This window comes from Euleptes europaea, chromosome 13, assembly GCF_029931775.1.
Source record: "Euleptes europaea isolate rEulEur1 chromosome 13, rEulEur1.hap1, whole genome shotgun sequence".
NCBI classification, from domain to species: Eukaryota; Metazoa; Chordata; class Lepidosauria; order Squamata; family Sphaerodactylidae; genus Euleptes; species Euleptes europaea.
Window position 1 is genome coordinate 49,135,812 of NC_079324.1, and position 23,166 is coordinate 49,158,977.

The 23,166-nt window shown below is 49.2% G+C and overlaps 1 protein-coding gene across 1 annotated transcript; it reads right to left on the minus strand.

Annotated features, from left to right (window-relative positions):
- Positions 1-265: 265 nt before the first annotated feature.
- On the minus strand, positions 266-22,625 carry HRK (harakiri, BCL2 interacting protein). Its single transcript, XM_056859845.1, has 2 exons — positions 22,291-22,625; positions 266-371 (listed from the first exon to the last, which is right to left on the minus strand). Exon 1 carries the CDS (start codon positions 22,623-22,625, stop codon positions 22,356-22,358), a length of 270 nt encoding a protein of 89 aa, XP_056715823.1. The 3' UTR covers positions 266-371; positions 22,291-22,355.
- Between the last annotated feature and the right edge of the window lie 541 nt (positions 22,626-23,166).

Here is a 23,166-nt window from a genome sequence, read left to right on the forward strand (position 1 = left end):
GCCAAACTCAGTGCAATGCCCCTCTGCTATGGGGAAAGGGGAAGCAACACCCCACAGTCTAAGGGGAGCTGTGCGGGAGGGGACCACTAACCCAGCGACTCACGCCACTCAGACCTCTGCTGTACAAGGCATGCATGGATGGACGTTTGACCACGGGAGGGTTTACATTCTTCTTCTGTACAAAAGCACGTTTGGACGCCGGTCTCCTTTCCGCTTCTGGACCGTACTGCAGCTCCTTCCATCCGTGTTACACAGGGGTTTCTTCCAGCATCCTTCTGCCTCCTCTACCCCACTCTTCACATCTGCTGTTCAGGCGCGGTAATCCTGCAGGAACAGGGGGAACTTCCCAAGTACCTAGATCTTCCTTCAGCCTACGAAAGAAGAAGATGGGGAAAGTCTTGTTTAAAATTACATGCATGCAGGGCCGATGCCAGTCATTTTTGTACCCTAGCCAACCCTACGGGGTCGCCATAAGTCGGCTGCGACTTGACAGCACTTTACACACACAGAGGCAAGGCTAACTATTTGTGCCCCCCACCCCCATTGCTAACCAATTTTCAAAAACAGATGTCTTGTAGAAAACATAAAAGCACAAACCTTTTTATAAGATGTTATAATTAATTATATTCCATAGCTAGGGTTGCCAACCTCCAGGTAATAGCAGAAGATCTCCTGCTATTACAACTGATCTCCAGCCGATAGAGCTCAGTTCCCCTGGAGAAAATGGCCGCCCTGGCCATTGGACTCTATGACATTGAAGACTCTCCCCTTCCCAAACCCCTCCCTCCTCAGGTTCTGCCCCCAAAACCTCCCACCGATGGCGGACCTGGCAATCCTATCAATAGCGCTGTTGTGGTACTTATCTTAAAGTTAAAAATATAAATTGTCAGTTGCATTTTTTCCCAAGAAACGAATCTGTTTAAAACTGTGCCCCTCAGGCCAGTTCTGCGCCCCTCTGAGGTCTGCGCCCTAGGCGACCGCCGAGTTCGCCTTAATGGTAGCACTGTCCCTGCATGCAGGGCAAGAAGAATTCCAATTCCGTGATGGTAATGCCCTAAGCACCAAATGCACTGGAAAGCAACTGTTTGGCTCGTTCAGTATGCTACCAAGTACCAATCACTCCCTGGATCCTTAAATATTATTTCGGTATGGTGTAAAGAAGAAACAGTTGGAAATTGTGGTTTTAGATTTATTTATCAAATGGAACATTTCAAAAACACTTCCCCTAAGTTCAGGGTAGGGTTGCCAACCTCCAGGTACTAGCTGGAGAGGTCGTGCTATGACAACTGGTCTCCAGCTGATAGAGATCAGGGGAGGGGAAGGGAAGGTGATTGTAGGCCGGTTTGATTCTTCCTTAAATGGTAGAGTAAGTCGACATACAAAAACCAACTCTTCTTCTTCTTGGGGGGTGGGGGGATGAGATTGCATTACACTGACCCAACCAGCAGAAATTAACTAGATGAACAATGACTTCCCAGGACATCTGCCAGGGTATGGGGAAAACTAGAAGCTAGAGTAGCTCTAAAAGTAGGCTTGGGGTTGAGTCTGAGCCTTTCCGCGGGGCAAGAACAAGCAGGGACCTCTCCCCACAAGGGCTTAATCTGAGGCTCTGAGTCAACATGACCCCCTTGAAACCTCTCTGCCAATAAATTAATTTGGCCATCTTGGGCTGTGCAGCGCCATTACCAGAGTGCGCGTTGCCAGTATTTGACTCACTAATGGAACACGCTGGCAGCCAAACTCTGATCTCATTTGCAGCTCTCCGAATGGAGCCAGAAGCTGCAGCATCTCCCAACATCCCACTCCGGATCCACGGCAAGAAACCCACAGCCAAGCCTACTCTTTGAGTAGAGAGCTGGGGCCTATGTGTGGAGAAGGCACCAGACGACCACAGCTATCTAACGAAAGGAGCATCGTGCAGTCTGAAGCTTCCTTCAAAGCAGTATCTCTGCTTACCTGGGAGGACCTTTAACAAGGGAATAAAAAAAAAAACTTTTTAATTCATTTAATGGCATCAACAGGCAGGCAAGCAGCTCAGTACGACCTGATATTGGGCCTTAGCACCACGGCCCAATCCATATCTCATGAAGCTGATTTCTACTGAATGAGACCCTTGGTCCATCAAAGTCAGTGTTGTCTACTCAGACCACCAGCAGCTCTCCGGGGTCTCAGGCAGAGGTCTTTCATATCACCTACTTGCCTAGTCCCTTTTACAGGAGATGCCGGGGATTGAACCTGGGACCTTCTGCATGCCAAGCAGGTGCTCTGGAGAGCCGCTGCTCGTCTGAGTAGACATTACTGACTCTGATGGACCAAGGGTCTGATTCAGTAGAAGGCAGCTTCATGTGTTCATGTGTTCACTCCAGCGGTGTGTGTGGAAGAAACCCTGCAAAGCGGACAATAGGAGGACAGTGTCGTGTGGATGCTCTGAAAAACACCGCTCCAGCTGTGAGGGCTTGGCAGAGCAAAACGGCCTTAGATACAGTTTCATGTGAACATATGAAGCTGCCTTATACTGAATCAGACCCTTGGTCCATCAAAGTCAGTATGGTCTATTCTAACCGGCAGCTGCTCTCCAGGGTCTCAGGCAGGGGTCTTTCACATCGCCTTCTTGCCTAGTCCCTTTCCCTGGAGATGCCGGGGATTGAACCTGGGACCTTCTGCATGCCAAGCAGAGGCTCTGCCACTGAGCCACGGCCCCTCCCCTTTTGATGCTCACAATGATTTCAGTGAGTCCACATTTCCGCTCAAGAGGGCTGCCACAGGGCAGCATGAATCTTGGGCAATGAGAAAGTTTTCTTCTGCTCAGCCCCACCAGGGAGACACAACAAAACTTTGTTCTCGGTGGCAACAACTGAATCAAATGTAGCAGATGTGAGATTCGGGGCTTTTTTCTTTCTTTCTTAAAGCGTGCTCTGCTGTCTGTCGTGTAAAAACATTGCCCACTGCTGAGTCAGCTGGCCTGGTCCCATAGCTGGGGCATTGCCTCCGAGCCCTTAGCTTGTTTTTTTGGACTTCTGCACAGCTCAGTGGGAGATGCCTCCGGAAATCTTATCAGTCCAATTTGAATGCAGATAATTAACTCCGCCGAAAATTTTGACGGAGCATCTCAGCGTACGGCCGGGGAAGCTGATGGCGTGGGAAGTGACTGGCAGCGTCGTTGGCATGGGACCAGGCTGGTGGTGAGGCTGGCAGGGAAATGCAGGGTTTTAATTTAACACGCTGTGCCACATCTAGGCTGATGGAGCAAAATACAACCCGCGCTCCCATGCCAGGCTGGCACAGAACGAGCCTGGCTGGGCGTTTCAAGGTGATGTCAGATTGCATACTTAACAGCTGCAAACCGCGGAGTGCGCCCCCCCCTCCCCGCATACACCGAGTTTGCAAACCAGAGACATGACAAGCCCGGGAGTCAAGTCCCTGAGCTCCTGCAAAGGCGGGTGAGCTCCCAGATATTGAAAGGCTCTGCTAATGAGAAAGCGCAAGGAAAAAAACAGAATGAAAGAGTGCAAGGCTGTGTGTTTGCAAAACGGCACTTTTAATCTCTGAGCTAGGACGCTGCGGGGCGATTTCCCACATAATAGGCAACCTCACAGCGGCTCTCCGGCTCTCCTTTGTTGTCTGAATGCATGCATGACTGTTGTTGGGGCAAAGCAGAAAGCAAAAGAGGACAATTTTAAGCGGATCATACATTCGAGCCACTTCAGGTACAGCATTGGAGGGGGGGGGAACAATGTACAAAAAGTTCATCTGCATCAAACCAAAGATACATCAAGACCAGTGGTTCCCAAACCTTTTGGGCCACCGCCCCCTTGGCTCCACAAACTCAACCCCAGCACCCCCTACCCTATCCTATAAAAAGCATTATTCAAAATAGGGGTTTGCATGACTCACTAAAGAAGATCATAGCAATAAAATTTAAAAACAGTAACAATTAATTGCACATCTATTCAAAATAAAATAAAAACTTTTTAGTTGAAATGTATTCAACAAAACTGATGGACTTGATCCAGTGGAACCAGCTCTTCAAAGATTCTGAGAGTATCCACCAAATTTGCCAACATGGTGCCATAGCTTGATCTATTGTAACTCAGTGAATAACACAGTTGAAGGGGCCCACTTCTAACGCCCCCTTTCTGCCCCCTTGCCTCATAGTGCCCCCCTAGGTAAACCCACCACCCCTTCCAGGGGATGGGACTGCCCACTTTGGGAACCACTGATCTAGACTAACATCCTGCTTCCAACAGTGGACAGCAAAATGCTTCCAGGAAGCCCACAAATGAGATAGGAAGGCAACTGCCCTCCCCTGGTTTGCCCCCTCCCAGCAACATATTTTCAAGAGCAAACTAGATGAGAAGCTCAGAAAAACCTGGCTGGATCTTTCCAACATTTTCAAAAAGTACCTTGCAGGTATGGAAAAAGAAGAAAGAAGCATTTGTCCTTCCACCCCCTACATTGTTTGGGCGATTACAACTGATCTCTGCCCCACCACCTGATATTATTGACCCCGAGGAGATCAGTGAAAAAGCAGGCACCCACCTTTTACACATCCTTTTTTCCCCTTCCAAGACTAGTAGCAGTGCAGAAGGGTGGGTGGGTTTCGACGGAACGACTAAATGTCCTCTCACCTGTGGGTCCGTTGGCCCAATCTGAATCAGGTTTCTTTTTGAAAACACCAGGAAGATCCAAGTCACAGATCTCGGCGTTCGGTACAGCTTGACTCTCCGAAACCCTACTGTTCGATGCACACACACAAAAAGCCTCAAAAGGATCACTTTAGAAAATGACCTTGTGCTTTTCCAGTGTGCTTGCTGTTCAGTCAAATTAAATTGCTGCAAAGAATTCTAGCGATTGTTTTCCCTTCCCAGAGGGACCTGCTTTGAAAGGCAGAATGGATGGCTCTGGAGTTGGGGCTAAAGTTTAAATGAACGTAGATTGGGTTGGGGGGGAATCTTACTATCCTCACTCAAATTTGCTTACATTTATAAGTTCCCCATTATTCTCAGTTATGGACACTATTGGGTTAGGGCAGTGGTTCCCAAGCTTTTCGGGCCACCGCCCCCTTTGGTTCCTCAAGCTCAACCCCAGCGCCCCCTACCCTATGAAAAGCAGTATTCAAAATAAGGGTTTGCATGACTCACTAAAGAGGATAATAACAATAGAATTGTTGTTATTAATAAGAACAATAAAATAACAACAAAACGTCAAAGCAGTAACCATTAATTGCACATCTATTTAAACTTTTTAGTTGAAATTGATTCAACAAAATTGATGAACTTGATCTAGAGGAGCCGGCTCTTCAAAGCCTGGAAAAAAATTCTGATAGTTTCCATCAAATTTGCCAGCATGGTGCCACAGCTTGAACTACTGTAAATTAGTGAAAAACCTCTAGTGCCCCCCTGCTGCCCTCATGCCTCTTAGTGCCCCCCTAGATAATCCCACCGCCACCCAGGGGGTGGTACTGCCCACTTTGGGAACCACTGGGTTAGGGCATGATGAAGTACTAAATCTGGTTATGAAAAGGTGAATCTGCCAGGCTTTAGGCCTGCAAATACTACTTTGTCTGTTAATATACAGCAAGCAAAAATCATCAACAGGTGACCAGCCAGGGAAGCTTACAGAATCTAGGAAAGGATTGGACATCCCCCCAGTTGAACCTGAGACCATCATGTGCAAAATTCATACTGTACTACTGATCTTATGGCCACTTCCCTCCTCCTTTCTGACAACTTGTGCAGGTGGATCCATTCTGGGCCACATTCTAGCCTTTCCAAGATAAATCCTCAAACAATCCTTCTACTGCATCTTTTTCTTCCTTTGATCAAGCTGCACAAAGCATCATATCCAGTTTTGGCACATGATCTAATCTCTGAGCATTTCCCCAGGAACGGAATCGTCACGCCAACATGCATATGGTTACGTGACACACAGTTTTAGAACTGACCTACAACGCGGAGCGACCGCGCATCGTTCATCAACCCAAACGAAGCGAGAAAGAGATGGATGGCGGGGATGCGATAAGGCAGAGATGGAAGGAACGGCAGAGATTGTCACAGATGGTGAGGGAGGGGTGGGAGCCGGGCTGCGTGGGCCTTGTCTAGTTAATTATCCTAGTGTGCCGTTTTCATTTTCATCTGCATCCCAGACTTGGAAATTCACCAGAAGAGTTGGATGGCTTCATTCTCTCAGCGCGCAGCAGCCAAGACTCTGATTGCGCCTGGCGAAGCATCCTATCTGAGCACCTTCAACACCTCTCCAAGTTGTTTCAACGCATACGGAAACTTGCCTAAGGGACCCAGAAATTAGGGTCAATGAAAAGCCACACGTCGTGTTCTGTTAGGATGTGGACAGAATCGAACGGGTGCAGAGTAGACTGAAGAGGATGATCAGGGGCCTGGAGACCAAGCCCTATGAGGAACGGCCGAGGGAGTTGGGAATGTCTCGTCTGGAGAAGAGGAGGTTGGGGTGGGGGGGGAGACATGATTGCTCTCTTTAAGTATTTGAAGGGCTGTCATATAGAGGAGGGCAGGGAGCTGTTCCTGTTGGCAGCAGAGGATAGGACGGGCAACAATGGGTTTAAATTGCGGGTGGAAAGGTACCGGCTGGATATTAGGAAAACATTTTTTACAGTAAGAGTTGTTCGGCAGTGGAATCGGCTACCTAGGGAGGTGGTGAGCGCCCCTTCGCTGGGGGTCTTTAAGAAGACTGGACGAGCACTTGTCAGGGATGCTCTAGGCTGATCCTGCATTGAGCAGGGGGTTGGACTAGACGGCCTGTATGGCCCCTTCCAGCTCTATGATTCCATCTCCCTCTATGGCAAGGAGGGGATGCGGGTAACAGGGGAGGGGGTGACCTTAGTGGGGCCAGATTCCACATGACCTTGATTGAAATTTTAGGTATGCAAAAAGGAGACGCAAAGAGGAGGAGGGACAGGAGACTGGTGTGTGTGTTCATTGGTTAACGTATTGACCTCCCACTGTTCCTTCCATACAAGCAGGCTCAAGACAGCCCACAACCAGCATGAACCTTCAACAGGCCCCGAGGCAAAAATCAGTACCGAAAGACAATAGAAACTCACACACACACACACACACACACACACACACTGGAATAATCCAAGGACACTTTACAGACTAATTAAATTTGCATTGGACCCAACCAGTTTTTCTGTTGGCGGAGGGGTCCCCTCTGAGCAGCAAAAAAGGCTATGCTGGGGATCATGGGAACTTTGGGAGCAAAAGCCATGTGGGATGGAGATTGAAAAAGCTGGCTGGATCCAAGCCTTTATTCCAACATAAGCATGCATCAGGTGCGCGTGAAGTGACTAATGAAAGTTTATACTGGAATAAAAAATTTTAGTCTATAAGGTGCCACTTTTATTCTATTGGTACAGAGTTATCTGGAGTTATCCCCCTTCCCCATTTCTTGGACTGAAAACTGTCATGTCTGCCTTGGCCAGTTTAAGCACTGGTGGAAGAAAATGCGCACTTGAGACTTTTTTTTCTCCCTATTCCCCAGTGCTGTGTCCCCAATCTAGAAGAAGGAGAGCTGGTTTTTATATGCCGACTTTCTCTACCACTTAAGGGAGAATCAAATCAGCTTACAATCACCTTTCCTTCCCCTCCCTACAACAGACACCTTGTGAGGTAGGTAGGGCTGAGAGAGCTCTAAGAGAGCTGTGACTTGCCCAAGGTCACCCAGCTGGCTTCGTGTGTAGGAGCGGGGAAACAAATCCAGTTCACCAGATTAGCCTCCGCCGCTCATGTGGAGGAGTGGGGAATCAAACCCGGTTCTCCAGATCAGACTCCACCGCTTTTATCCACTACACCACGCTGGACATCTAGACATATCCTCCACCTGTGCTTGCTGTTTAAGGGCCAAATTATACATCTTGAGTTCAAATCATGGAACTCGAGCATCGTGTGCACTCTGGCCCTCAAAGCGATGATGGCCAGGAAAAGCACAACGTGCTTGGGCCTATTAACGTGCCTTCTTTCTTTTGAAAATGTACATACTACCTATCGAGAGCTGTTTGAGGGAGCTGTCAATTGTATATGATGAGGATGTGGAAACAAAAATTGGACGCAGGTTTTGGAGAGGGATACTAAGATGGAGTCAACTAGATGTCATAAAACCATAGCTCTAAACTGTGGAATGGATAAATACCTTTAGCAAGAAGAAGCCAAATTTTGTGAACGTACCAACAGAATACTATTTGTTCTGCGCCTAAGGTAATGAAGCCCAGGGTTGATCATACGTCCACTGGACTGGTTCAATCTCGTCAAAGCATTAACTTTATTAAATAACAAAAAGTAATTTTATCGTTAACAAGTTCAACCCTTATGCTAATTTCAAAAACAAATGAGTCACTGAGCAGCTATGAAATTCACTTTAAATAAAATGTAATGAACTGTAATAATGTTTAGGTATTTTCACTGACCAGTTCCTTTTGTTGGCTTTCATCTTGGAAAATCAAGGTCAGCCTACAGTTACAAAACATTTTTTTAAAATGAAATGAAAACGGATACAAAACAAAATAACAGCCAACCATTTCAAAAGCTCAGCTGCAGCCATTCTTCCTGCTTGTAGATCCCTGTAATTATTTATACTGATTTATTTGTTCAGATATTTACATATCTCTTTTCTCCCCAACGGGGACCCAAAGTAGCTTAAAACATCACTCTTCTGTTTTATTCTCACAACAACCCTTTGAGGTAGCCCCTTGAGGTAGCTCAGACTGAGAGCCACACAGCAAGCCTCCATGACGAAGTGGGGAATTGCATTCAAATCTCCCATACCTTCTCCAATGCTCTAACCACTCCACAATACTGCTAAGTGGCCAATAGGAGAGACTTTTCTAGGCTTACATGTTTGCTGCAGGGCTAGGCAGCAAGTAGCCCTCCCCTCTGCCCTTACTACCGAAATGACGCCACCATTAACACTTACAAGAATCTCTATACCTCTATGGTATCCGGTCACCACACCTAAAAAAGGATATTGCAGAGCTTGAGAAGGTGCAGGAAAGAGCAACCAAAATGATCAGGGGGCTACAGCAACTGCCCTATGAGGAGCGGTTAAAAACGCTTAGGGCTGTTTAGCTTGGAAAGAAGGCAGTTAAGGGGAGACATGATAGAGGCCTATAAAATTATGCATGGTTTGGAGAGAGTGGACAGGGAGAAGCTTTTTCCCCTCTATCATAATACTAGAATGCGGGGTCATCTGCTGAAGCTGGAGGGTGAGAGATTCAAAACAGATAAAAGGAAGTATTTCTTCACACAACGCAGAGTGAAACTGTGGAACTCCCTGCCCCAGGATGTGGTGATGGCTGCCAACTTGGAAGGCTTGAAGAGGGGAGTGGACATGTTCATGGAGGAGAGAGAGCTATTCATGGCTACTAGTAAAAATGGATACTAGTCATGATGCCTACCTATTCTCTCCAGGATCAGAGAAGCATGCCTATTATATTAGGTGCTGTGGAACACAGGCAGGATGGTGCTGCTGCACTCATCTTGTTTGTGGGCTTCCTAGAGGCACCTGGTTGGCCGCTGTGTGAACAGACTGCTGGACTTGATGGGCCTTGGTCTGATCCAGCATGGCTTTTCTTATGTTCTTATCTCTATATCTCTATAGTGACAATCTTGACGTAACAGAACATTTCACGATATCTGATGGTCCACTGAACAGTGTGCCAAGCCCATTAAAGTCTAAGTACTTAGGCGTTAGAAATGGCAACCCAAAGAAACCAGATTTTTTCAGTCCCTCAGGATATTGTATTTCTGACCACAAAGTCACTTCACACAAGCAAAAACGTCTTGCTGAAGGGACAAATAGCTCTTGATACTGCCAAACTGGAAAGCGTTGACTGATCAGATCCATTCTCTTGTAGCTTGAACTAATTTGTCCAATCGTTACAAACTGTATATGTCTTTTTCTGTGCCGACAGAGCATTAACTTCACAGTGTGGAGGTGTTCCTGGATGGGTCTATACCTAAGGCCTCTCGACCCCTTGACTGCTTCACTCCATCAACTCCCTGCTTTCTGTACGTGCCCATTTATTTTTGCATCTCCCCTTGAAAAACAATCCCCCCACAACGGGATCTGTATAATCTTTACTGTCCACTTCTGTATCTGGTGAAGTAGGCTCTTGCCTACTCCACAGTGTGGAGGTGTTCCTGGATGAGTCTATACCTAAGGCCTCTCGACCCCTTGTGACTGCTTCGCTCTATCAACTCCCTGCTTTCCGTACGTGCACATTTATTTTTGCATCTCCCCTTGAAAAACAATCCCCCCAGAACGGGATCCGTATAACCTTTACTGTCCACTTCTGTATCTGGTAAAGTAGGCTTTTGCCTACTTAAAAAAAAAAACTCCAGGAGGTTCTTAATCTTTAAAGTGTCACAAGGCATAATTCAGACATCACATCAAACCATGGTTAGAACCCCAATCGCGGTTAGATCAATTAGTAAATTCCATGTTACAGCAGCCTCTAGAGACAGTTTTCCCCGTCCAACTCAGACATCCTGCCAAACCATAATTAGCACAAAGCTATGGCTTGCAAACCCACTTCAAACCAGGGCTTAAGCGTCTAGTTTGCTGGCTGATTGCAAACCATGATATGTCAATTCAGACATCATGCCTCACCATAGTTAAGTGTTCTTAACCATGACTTATTGTTTTTACAGATTACCAGGGTATCTTTATAAAGGACAGTTTTCACATAGTTAAGTGTACTTAACCATGACTTGTTTTTACAGATTACCAGGGTATCTTTGTAATGGATGGTTTTTACTGATTACCAGGGTATCTTTATAATGGACGGTTTTCAAACGGCTCAGTTTAATTTCATGTCTTGTGTGACTTCAATGGACTTAAAAGGGCATAATTCTGCTTAGGATTGCACTGTGAGGCATACTTTTCTGTATGTAACTGTGTGTGCGGATCCACTTATCCACCCACGGCCTTGTTTACATGGCCGATGTAATCCAGACTAAATCCTCATTTACTCCAGACTCAAACTAGAAATGGACATCTGGCATTTATCAATCAAGTCAGCCTAACAACTCCCCACTGCTCTCTTTTTATTATGAAGCAACAGTCAAACCGTCAAGAAACCTGAGAAGTTCTCTCCAGGGTGGGTGAGCTCCCAAACGCCCCTTTTCAGAATAAAATACCCAATTTGTATTATGTGTTCTGTTTCCAGAGGAGCCAGTGAGTTTTTCTTTTTTAGTCAGTCATGGGGCCAGAGAAGGCAAGGAGGAAAGGACAGACATAGTAAGAACGAAGAAAAATAACTTGGGAAGCAGCGGGAGAGAAAACAACAGAGGCAGTGGGAAGGTGGCTAATAACATGCCAGCGCGGCGGGGAAACTCTGCGCAGATCTTCGCTGGGTTTCTGCGTCTTCAGCAAATACAGCCAATATATTGCAAACACCAACTCTGTGCTTGGCATCACCAGAGCTGGAAAGAAAATAAACAGAGTTTCTCAGGGTACCAAATTCCTCATCCCGTATTGGCCCCTTCCACAAGGGGTGGCTCAGTGGTAGAGCACCACTGAGTGGTAGAGCACCTGCTTGGCATACAGGTGCATACAGAAGGTCCCAGGTTCAATCCCCAGCATCTCCAGTTAAAGGGACTAGGTGATGTGAAGGACCTCTACCCGAGACCCTGGAGAGCCGCTGCCAGTCTGAGTAGACAGTACTGGCTTGGGTGGACCAAGGGTCTGATTCAGTATAAGGCAGCTTCATGTGTTCACAGTTGGGCCCTCCCCTTTTTGGCTGGAGGCAAGTCAACCACCATGGTAAAGCTAGGCGAATGGTCCCTATTTCATTTCTGCTTATATTTCTCTCGGTGGGTTCATTTCACTGCTTTTCACTGCTGGGGTTTGATTAAAAAAAACAAAAAAAAACACCATTGCTCATGAGTGTGTGAACGGTGTCAGTTGCGGAGGAAACAGAAGCCCCCACTGGGCCTAGGCCAAAGCAAACATTGCTAGTGGATTTCATTGAAAACAGCCTCCCAGTCCCAACTCATGCCCATCCCGGACGTAGCAGAATGACACCCTTCTAAACCCACTGGTGTCAATGGATTTAGAAGGGTGTATCGCTCCTTAGGATGGCACTGGACAACATGAGGCAGGCCATGGACAGAGAAAGGTCTTTCCTGCTAACTGAGTTGCTTGAAACGGAGGTGAATCATGAATTGGGACTCCCCCCCCAAAAAAAAACCCTACTCTTATATAGTACTAATATCCCCATCAGCCAGCGTGGTGTAGTGGTTAAGAGCGGTGGTTTGGAGTGGTAGACTCTGATCTGGAGAACCGAGTTTGATTCCCCACTCCTCCACATGAGCGGCGGAGGCTAATCTGGTGAACCAGGTTAGTTTCCCAGCCCTTCACATAAAGGCAGCTGGGTGACCTTGGGCTAGTCACAGCTCTGAGAGCTCTCTCAGCCCCACCTACCTCACGGGGTGTCTGTTGTGGGGAGGGGAAGGGGACTGTAAGCCGGTTTGATTCTTCCTTAAGTGGTAGAGAAAGTCGGTATAAAAACCAACTCCATCTTCTTCTCCAAACGTTCAACTGAGGATTAGTGAAGACTGGGCTTTGCTCATATTAATCTATATATCTAATAGCGACGTGTGGCTTCCATCTGTGGATATCAGATCCACAGACGCGGATGTGCCGCATATCAGGGCCACAAGGACACTAAACAGATCTTCCTACAAACTCACTCCCCGCCCCCCGGTTTACATAAAATATCTGAAATCTTTAAAAAAAAAAAAAAAACCTTTGGAGTTTAAATTCCTCCCAAATAAAGAAGCATCATCTGTGCATGCAGACATCTATTTTGATTCTAAAGAGCTGGAAATGGCAGACTCTTGGAGCCAATCTGGGCCCGGCTGCAGCAACGGGTGAAGCCGGGAACTGCTCCGGACCTGGCCGCTGTAGACGCCAGGAGTTGTTCTAGGTTTGGCTGCAGCGGCAGCAGATGCCAGAGCCACTCCAGGCTCGGAGCGGCTCCCAGACACCACCACCACTGCGGCTGAGCTCAAATGTGGGTGGTGGAGCCTCGAGTCACACCAGGGTTAGAGATGGGGGGATGGAATCCCCCCTGCAAGTCTCACGGGCTTTATAATGTATTATAACCTATAGTGCATTATAATGACTGGACTGATGGCCCTCTACCTTAAGTCTTGCAAGGAGGGATTATTAACACAAACCCCAAAGTAGTTGTTCCTAGTAGTTATAACTACTATGTTTGCACACGAGAATCTCCCATGACCAGAATGTGATTATATAACAGCACAGTCTTGCAACAGAAAACAAGGAACTCGCAGAGCAATCCTAAAATGTTCTACATGGAAATGAGCCCCATTTTATTCAGTGGGGCTGACTCCCAGGAAAGAGCTTGTAGGGTTGCAGCCTGGGTCGAATGAAAGGTCCCCTTTACTCCAGTATCCAGTTTCCAATAGTGGCTACCTAGATTTTTCTGGGAACCCAAAAAGCAGGGAACGAAAGCTAATCTGTTTTGAAAGACATTTCAACCACATATTGTAGCAGTGAGTTCCATTTGCTAATTATGTATAACTGTGCACAATTATAAGTGCATGATGCATTTTCTTTAGTCTATCAAGAATCTACACCAGTCAGTTTCATGGGATGACCCTAAATTGTAGTATTGTGAGAGAAAGGGGGGGATCTCTCTATTCACTTTCTCTAAAACAGTTCACAAAAAGTATTAGCCTACAACATGCTGTACCAACCCACATGACCCTACACCTGTTGTCCTCATTGACGGTGTGCCAACAATAAGAAAAAGAAAAATAATTAACTCCCTTCTGAGACTATGTCTGGTCACTTGGGGGCAATTCTGACTCACTATAGGTGACCATGCAAGTGGTCATTTACACAGCTGAAACCGTAACATCAACATACTTGCAATTGAAAGGAGCTGTAGGTCAGCGACTGAGCAGTCAGTTTGCATACAGAAGGTTCAAGGTTCAATCTCAGGTATCAGGAAATGGGAAAGCCCTTTTCTGTCTGAGACCCTGACAAGCCACTATTACGTCTAACTACTGTGGATCAATGGTCCGAGTCATTAAATTTATTTAACAAGAAAAGTGTGCTGGATGGATGGAACAGACAGGAGCTCATTCCTATAATCCTAACAAGTCCCTGGCAGTAAAAATTTATTGCTGGTTCGCGCCGCACCACTTGAGCCTCCATCAGCATTCTGCACACCATCCATCGCAACTGCTTAAAAAGTTCCAGCGGCATTGGCATGCAGAGGTTCGTTTCTCGTAAGTGTGGTAAAAGTACTGTTTGCATTTCCCTGGCCCACTTTCTAAACGTATTTGGGGGGCACCAGGAGAAGTGTCGGTGGGCTGTGACAGACTACACAGGCCCAAATGGAGCAGGGACTACCGGGGCATTGGCCGGGTCGGCCAGATAGACAAGAAGCGAGGGATCCTGTCAAGGGCTAACAGGGAGGGATGTCCTGGTTGGGCACATCTGGCCTGACATGGAATGTTGTTTACCGAATAGTATAAATACCCAGTAGCTTATCATCATATTGAGAGAGAGACCTGTTTTAGACTGTTACCATCTCTCTCCCATCTGCAGATGTACTTGTTTGTCTTTGTATGTTTAACTGTGATGTCTTTTTCTGAATATGCATTGTTTCTTTTATTAAAGCTGTATCCCTAAACTTCAGGGTTTCTCCGAGTCCATTCTTAAATACAATTAGGTTCAGCCTGGAGAAAACCCATCTCAACATGCACTCTGTAGGTCGCTGACCTCAGCTGCTCTAAGTGGGGATGAGAGGACCGGAGTGGGTCCAGGGAAACTCAGGAACAAGGCCCGCGGGGCAGAGTCAGATGCTGGGAAGGGCATTAAAGGCTGTGGTGTGGCACTCCTGGGGGTGGCCATGAGAGAAAAGGGGCTTTTGCCACTCTGTGGTGAAGTTAGCCCCAGCACCGCAGCGCTAATGAAGTTGGAATGCTGAAATGAGCAACGGAGTCTATGGCCATTTACGCAGGGTCAATTTTGATGCTTGCTCAAAACTCTTTTTTTAAATGCGACCTTTAAAATGCCTATGCACGGTCATGACGCAAAAGGAGAAATTCCACCACCCCACTTGCTTGCTCCTTTGTTCCTTCCACTAGCAACCTCCGTTTGCATAGCTAACGCGCGGCTATGATTCTGCATGCTTCCTTGAGGGGATTCTTCGAGGCAGGGGCGGAGCAAACACAAAAGGTCGCGTTAAAGGGGCTCTTAAGAAATGTGAAGCAGGTATGTGTCGGCTTTGCAGTCACTTCCTGAATGATGGTTCAGTGAGAAAAACTCAAAAAAAATATATGCAGGGCAATTCAGCCTGGAACGTGCTGCTAATTACCAAGCATAAATGGCCTGTATGATCCTTTCCTCACCGTGGAACTCCGCCCTCTTCCAAACCTACTACATCCATCTACACTCCAGGTGAGCAGGGAAACACCAAGCCCCAAAACACCTGCTCTAAGCCCTAACAGCTGACTAGAACGCACTTTTGATTTGTCTAGAAGTCTCCCTTTCACTATCTACCTTCTAAAGGGAACAGCCGTGGCAGCAACAAAGAGTCCTTAAAGACCCAAGAAATTCATTGCGGCATAAAGCAACATGAACTAGAGCCCAACTCTGTCAGATGCATGTCGTATTTTGCTTAGCAGGTGGTTTTTAAAGTTCCTGACACATACTCGTATATATTACACACGCCAGTATAGAAAGAACTGTAAACAGTAGAACCAAAAGATGACGAAATGCGAGAGGTATATTCTGTGACATTTCTATACACAGCTCAAATGGACGCAGGATAAGCATTGGAACCATTTGCAACAGCAGTAATTGGCGCTAACAAAGGCCATTTATGCAGGGCTGTTTCCCCGCAGTCACCCCCACCGAATGCTTCAGGGCTTCCTGTTGATTATGCATGCCTTTCCCAACCATCAGAGGTCACCTCGCACTGCCTGCACATTTATGTTCATTTTGCCCATGTATTCCTGATTCTGGCTAAAACAGCATCAACAAAACACAGGCAAAAATGAGCAGGGAGAGGCGACCTCTGACCATTGGGAATTGCATGCTTAATCAAAAGGAAGCCCCGAAGCAGTCAGCGGGGGTGGCCGCGGGTTAACAGCCCTGCATAAATGTCCATAATCACCCTTACATCTGTGCTATGCTTATTTAATACATGTAGAGAGGAACCCCCGCCCCTAAATGGTCCTGACTAAGTCCACAGCAAACAGAAACTAACTTCCTGACATATTCCAGTTCAGCAATTTCATGCCAAACTCTTCCTTGAATTGGCGTGTAGAATACCGGTGACTTCTAAGTCAGCTGCAAAGCAGCCTGGAAAATGGTTCCCGTCCCCAGTTTCTGAATGTATATGAACGGGAAAATAACATGTTATGCATCTTTATGTTTTGTTACGGTAATTAATTGTTTGTTATCTGATGTTCGTATCATATTTGGGTGTTTTACACCCGTGTGCTCTTTCGAAACAGAAAGGTGGGAAATAAGCAAACAAACAAACAAATAAATCCAATGCAGCGGGCTCTACTCCATAAAAGCTTTCACCGCAACCATTCTGTGAGTTTTCAGCTGCCACGAAGACTCTTTTGTTGTTTCTGTTCTACCTTCACAACATTCTCACTATTTGTGCATCTTAAATGCATCACGTATAAATAATAATAATAGTAATAATAACAATAATAAATCCCACAAAGGGCAAGCCCAAAAGACTTCAAACTGAGATACTGCTTTTTAGGACTCTCGATCCCTGCTGTTCAGACACACACAGTGCTTCAGCCTACACCTGCCTTGCAAAAATAAGCATGGTCTTCTGGCACCTTCAAGACAAACAGATTTATTGAAGCATGAGGTTTCGTAGGCAACAGAAGCAACTTATCCCTCGCTGGTCTACACAGCTGCCTTCCCACACAGAGCGCACGAGAACTCTGTGGGGGGAAGCGATCTGCCTTTTCCCAGGACACTTTTCATGCGCCAATTCATACACACACACACACACTCAGGAGAGAGGGAAGCTGCTACCTGGATCAAGACAGCCGAGAATCGCCCTAAGAGCTGGGGAACTTTCCGAAGCGTCCCCAAAGCGAGCCGTTCTGGGGAAAGCAATGCAAAAAGGAATCTCACGCCTGGTTTGCACCGATACCAACAGGAGCAGCAACCTTCCGCAGGCTTTGCCTTTCAGTGGATTAGCCCAAGAATTATATGAACACACAAAGCTGCTTTATGCTGGGTCAGATCAGTGATTCATGGAGCCCAGTAACTGTCAGCACTGACTGGCACTGGCTCTCTGGGCAGCAGGCATAGACTGGCCTTTCCCAACACCTGTTACCTGAGTTCTTTTGAACTGGAGGTGCCAGGGATTGAACCCAGGACCTTATGCATACAAAACATGTGCTCTGCTGCTGAGCCATGGGCTTAACGTCCAGTGACGGGGATGTCAGAGGCTGCCTTAGTACAAGACACAAAATCTATGTTATACCTTTTAGTCGCACTGACGAGGGCAAGGCACAACAAGTGCAAGCTAGTACAATGTTTTGTTATTGGGGAGGGGCCGTGGCTCAGTGGTAGAGCATCTGCTTGGCATGCAGAAGGTCCCAGGTTCAATCCCTGGCATCTCCAGTTAAAAGGACCAGGCAAGTAGGTGATGTGAAAGACCTCTGCCTGAGACCCTGGAGAGCCGCTGCCCGTCTGAGTAGACAATACTGACTTTGATGGACCAAGGGTCTGATTCAGTATAAGGCAGCTTCATGTATGTTCATGTATTATTGTTTTGGTCGGCTCTAATAAAAGGTACGGCATGGATTTTGTATCTTGTTCTGGATTTTGGGGGGGGGGCATCATGGCTGTTTACAACCTTTTCCTGCCTTATCAGAAGTCAGATGGCTAGTCCCGTCTAGCTAAGTATTGCCTGCTCTGACTGACAGCAGCTCTGAAGCAGAGAAGGGTCTTCCCCAGCGCTGGCTGGCCACAATCCTCCTAAATGACAGGGGACAGCAGGGACTGAATGCAGGACCTGTTCCTCGCAATGCACATGCCTACCATTGAGCTGAATCGTTTCAAAACACCGATCAACACAAGCAAGATGCCCATGTGGGGACACTGTTATTTGAAGACAACCCAAAGTTAGGGGAAAAGATCTTACTCTAGTTTTGCAGTGCCAGAGATCTTCACTCCAGCACATTTCTTGATGAAAGCCAAACAGCTTTCTACCAGACTGGTTTTGAAAAGGCCTGGTGTCAGAAGCTGGAGAAATGTAGCTTCAAGGCAATATTCTAACTCTGGTGAATTCAAGAAGGCTAATTTCTGGTGTCAATAAGGTTTCTGCCTTACCGTCTCCTGAGCACGCACAGCTCTCTGCTCTGTTCCTCTGTGCCACATTAAAGTATGGCGCTGGGTGCCAGAGGACACACCTGCCTGGGAGAGCTTGGGTACCACATTTACCTCCCGCCTCCTCTGCCAACGGAGCCAACTGGGAATTTGCACTTTAAAAAGGGCAGCCGCGGGCAGCCAAAATGGTTGGATCACACTCCTGGCTCTGGGTCGGGAAGCTTCCAGCGATGCCAGCTACTGACGGCAAGCGCTTGCATCTCTCCTCCAAAAGTGGCATCCACGATGGCCCCTCGCTGCAACTGGTTCCTTCCAACCCAAATGTGCCTCCTGTGTTCTTAAGATAGAAAATCAGGGGCAAGAAGGAACTCCTCGAAGGTGCCATCTTTGGGACACAAAGATGTCACCGATGCTCACACATGAAGCTGCCTCATACTGAATCAGACCCTTGGTCCATCGAAGTCAGTATTGTCTACTCAGACTGGCAGTGGCTCTCCAGGGTCTCAGGCACAGGTCTTTTGCATCACCTACTTGCCTAGTCCCTTTAACTGGAGATGCCGGGGATTGAACCTGGGGCCTTCTGAGTGCCAAGCAGAGGCTCTACCACTGAGCCACGGCCCCTCCCCATACCCAGCTTGGGATTCAGTCATTTCTCTTTGGTGGCAAGGGCTCTAAATGTAACTTCTGATGGCTACATCGCCCATGACAAAGTTAGCAAGTAAACGCCTGCACATTACATATACTGAAGATGCCCCATGAGCCCTGCATACATTCTATGTACATTATGGGGCTGCCTAAACTTACTGTGATGCGCTTGGCTGGAAGACCACCACCTTAGGGCAAAACCCTAAGCCTAAATCACAAAGAGTTTTATCTGGTTGTGATGGTCTAAGGGTTTTTCTCTCAGCATCTCCTACACATGGATGGAGTATCTCAGGTCCCTTCCTCTGTGCCCCACTGAAGTTTTGCACTGGCTGCCATGGGCTCGGCTGCCTGAGAGAACCTGCGCCCTCCTGCTCTGTGATTCACAAGCTTGAAAACAAATGTGTGGGGGGGGGGGAAAGGAGGGGAGAAAGGAAGGACTGTCCCTCGTGCATTTCACAAGATGTGAAGCGGCCCCAGAGACCCCTTCTGTAGGCACGCCAAAAAAGGTGCCGAAGATCACTTGGGCACTTCACCCCATCGCCTCTCTCCATCTACCCAGCGCTCCAGGCGGAAACTCAGGAACTGCCCCCTCCATGGGTACCCAGACCCACACTTTCTCCCTGGCTGCCCCTAACGCTTGGAAACTGCCTTCTGGAACTCCCTTCTCTCCCTCCTCATGCCTTCAAGAAGAGGAGGAGCTGGTTTTTATAATGCCGACTTTCTCTACCACTTAAGGGAGACTCAAACCGGCTTACAATCCCCTTCCCTTCCCCACAACAGACTCCCTGTGAGGTAGGTGAGGCTGAGAGAGAGTGACTTGCTCAAAGTCGCCCAGCTGGCGTCGTGCGGAGGAGTGGGGAAACCAACCCTGTTCACCAGATTAGAGCCCGCCACTCATGCAGAGGAGGGGGGAATCCAACCCGGCTCTCCAGAATAGACTCCACCGCTCCGAAGCACCGCTCTTAACCACTACGCCACGCTGTCTTCAGAAGTCACTTTGCCCGTCAACCGCAACCCCTTCGTCTCTTCATGCCCCCGCTGGATCTAAGCCTAAAGCCGTAGAGTAAATATTCTCCCCCCCCCCTTCATCCTCCTCCCTTCCCTTCGAAGCGAATTCGAGATTGCACGCTCCTCGGGGCAGAGACCGCTGCCGCTCCGCGCAGCGCCAGGCGCAAAGGCGGCTAAGAACGAGGATGCCGGGGATAGAAAAGAGCAAGAGTCCAGCAGCACCTTGTCAGCCTGTCTGCAGTAGTAGAAAAGAGCAAGAGCCCAGTAGCACCTTCAAGACTAACACAGCAGCACCTTCAAGACTAGCTCAAATATCTTCTGGCAGGGTGTGAGCTTTCGTGAACCGCAGCTCACTTCGAAGCGAATTCGAGACTGCACGCTCCTCGGGGCAGATACTGCTGCTGCTCTGCGCAGCGCCAGGCGCAACAGTGGCTAAGGATGATGATGATGGGGATAGAAAGGAGCAAGAGTCCAGGAGCACCTTCAAGACTAACACAAATATTTTCTGGCAGGGTATGAGCTTTCGTGAGCCACAGCTCACTTCTTCTTTAAGGTGCTACTGGACTCTTGCCCTTTTCTACTACTGCAGACAGACTAACACGGCTCCCCAGTGTGATGATGGTGATGATCTCCCGGGGGTCCCCTCGAGCTGGGGAGATCACCACCATCCTCCGAAGCACCGCTATTAACCACTACGCCACGCTGTCTTCAGAAGTCACTTTGCCCGTCAACCGCAACCCTTTAGTCTCTTCATGCCCCCGCTGGATCGCTGGATCGAAGCCTAAAGCCGTAGAGTAAATATTCTCCCCCCTCCCTTCATCCTCCTCTCTTCCCTTCGAAGTGAATTCGAGATTGCACGGTCCTCGGGGCAGAGACCGCTGCTGCTCTGCGCAGTGCCAGGCGCAACGGCGGCTAAGAACGAGGATGCCGGGGATAGAAAAGAGCAAGAGTCCAGCAGCACCTTGTTAGTCTGTCTGCAGTAGTAGAAAAGAGCAAGAGTCCAGGAGCACCTCCGCTCCTCGGGCAGAGACCGCTGCTGCTCTGCGCAGCGCCAGGCGCAACGGTGGCTAAGGATGATGATGATGATGGGGATAGATGATGACGGATAGATGATGATGGGGATAGAAAGGAGCAAGAGTCCAGGAGCACCTCTGCTCCTCGGGGCAGAGACCGCTGCTGCTCTGCGCAGCGCCAGGCGCAACGGTGGCTAAGGATGATGATGATGATGGGGATAGATGATGATGGATAGATGATGATGGGGATAGAAAGGAGCAAGAGTCCAGGAGCACCTCTGCTCCTCGGGGCAGAGACCGCTGCTGCTCTGCGCAGCGCCAGGCGCAACGGTGGCTAAGGATGATGATGATGGGGATAGATGATGATGGATAGATGATGATGGGGATAGAAAGGAGCAAGAGTCCAGTAGCACCTCTGCTCCTCGGGGCAGAGACCGCTGCTGCTCTGCGCAGCGCCAGGCGCAACGGTGGCTAAGGATGATGATGATGATGGGGATAGATGATGATGGATAGATGATGATGGGGATAGAAAGGAGCAAGAGTCCAGGAGCACCTCTGCTCCTCGGGGCAGAGACCGCTGCTGCTCTGCGCAGCGCCAGGCGCAACGGTGGCTAAGGATGATGATGATGATGGGGATAGATGATGATGGATAGATGATGATGGGGATAGAAAAGAGCAAGAGTCCAGGAGCACCTCTGCTCCTCGGGGCAGAGACCGCTGCTGCTCTGCGCAGCGCCAGGCGCAACGGTGGCTAAGGATGATGATGATGATGGGGATAGATGATGATGGATAGATGATGATGGGGATAGAAAAGAGCAAGAGTCCAGGAGCACCTCTGCTCCTCGGGGCAGAGACCGCTGCTGCTCTGCGCAGCGCCAGGCGCAACGGTGGCTAAGGATGATGATGATGATGGGGATAGATGATGATGGATAGATGATGGATAGATGATGATAGATGGATAGATGATGATGGATAGATAGATGATGGATAGATGATGATGGGGATAGAAAGGAGCAAGAGTCCAGGAGCACCTTCAAGACTAACGCGAATATTTTTTGGCAGGGTAGGAGCTTTCGTGAGCCGCTGGCTCACGAAAGCTCCTACCCTGCCAGAAAATATTCGCGTTAGTCTTGAAGGTGCTCCTGGACTCTTGCTCCTTTCTACTACTGCAGGCAGACTGACCCGGCTCCCCAGTGTGACGATCTCCCGGGGGGTCCCCTCGATCCCCCCCCCCTCTCACCTGCCGCCGGTGCCACTGACTCTCCGGGCCGCCCGTCGAGGCGCCGCCGCTCCGTCCGCCCGCCCCTACGCGCGCCCCCGGCGGCTCAGCCAGGCCAGGGCGGCCAGCAGCGCCAGGGAGGTGGCCAGGCCGGGTCCGGCGGCGGTCCGGCGGCGGCGCGGGGGGCGCGCGGCCCCGGCGGCCGTCCGGGCGTGCAGCTCATCGCCGATGGCCTTGAGGCGCGCCGCCGTGCGCTGCGCCGCCGAGCCGCGCGCCCGGCCCGGGTCGCCGCCGGGGAGAGCGGTGGCGCAGACGCACGCGGCCGGGGGGCGGCCGGGCAGGGCGCAGGGGCACATGGCCAGGACCCCCGACGCACCCGCCGGGCCGACGCCGCCGCCGCCGCCGCCTCCGGCCAGCCCAGCGCCGATCGCCAGCCCGCCGCCGACGCCGACGCCGCTTCGCCCAGCCGCCGCCGTCCGTCTGGCGCGGAGCGAGCCGCGCTCGGGCGTCACATGCTGGCTGAGATCATCCTCCCCGACGGGGCGGCCGCAAGACGGCGGCGAGGGAGGGAGGGAGAGAGGGGAGGGGGAAGGGGAAGGGGGAGAGAGGGGGAAGGGGGAGAGAGGGGGAAGGGGGAGAGAGGGGGAAGGGGGGGCTTAACTCTTTCGCCCCGGCCCTCGTCTCCCCCGCGGACACATGAAGCTGCCTTCTACTGAACCAGACTCTTGGTCCACCCCAGTCAGTATGGTCTACTCAGGCGGCTCTCCAGGGTCTCAGGCAGGGGTCTTTCGCATCACCTGCTTGCCCAGTCCCTTTAACTGCAGGTGCTGGGGATTGAACCTGGGACATTCGGCATGCCAAGCAGATGCTCTACCACTCTCCATGGCTGTCCAGGGT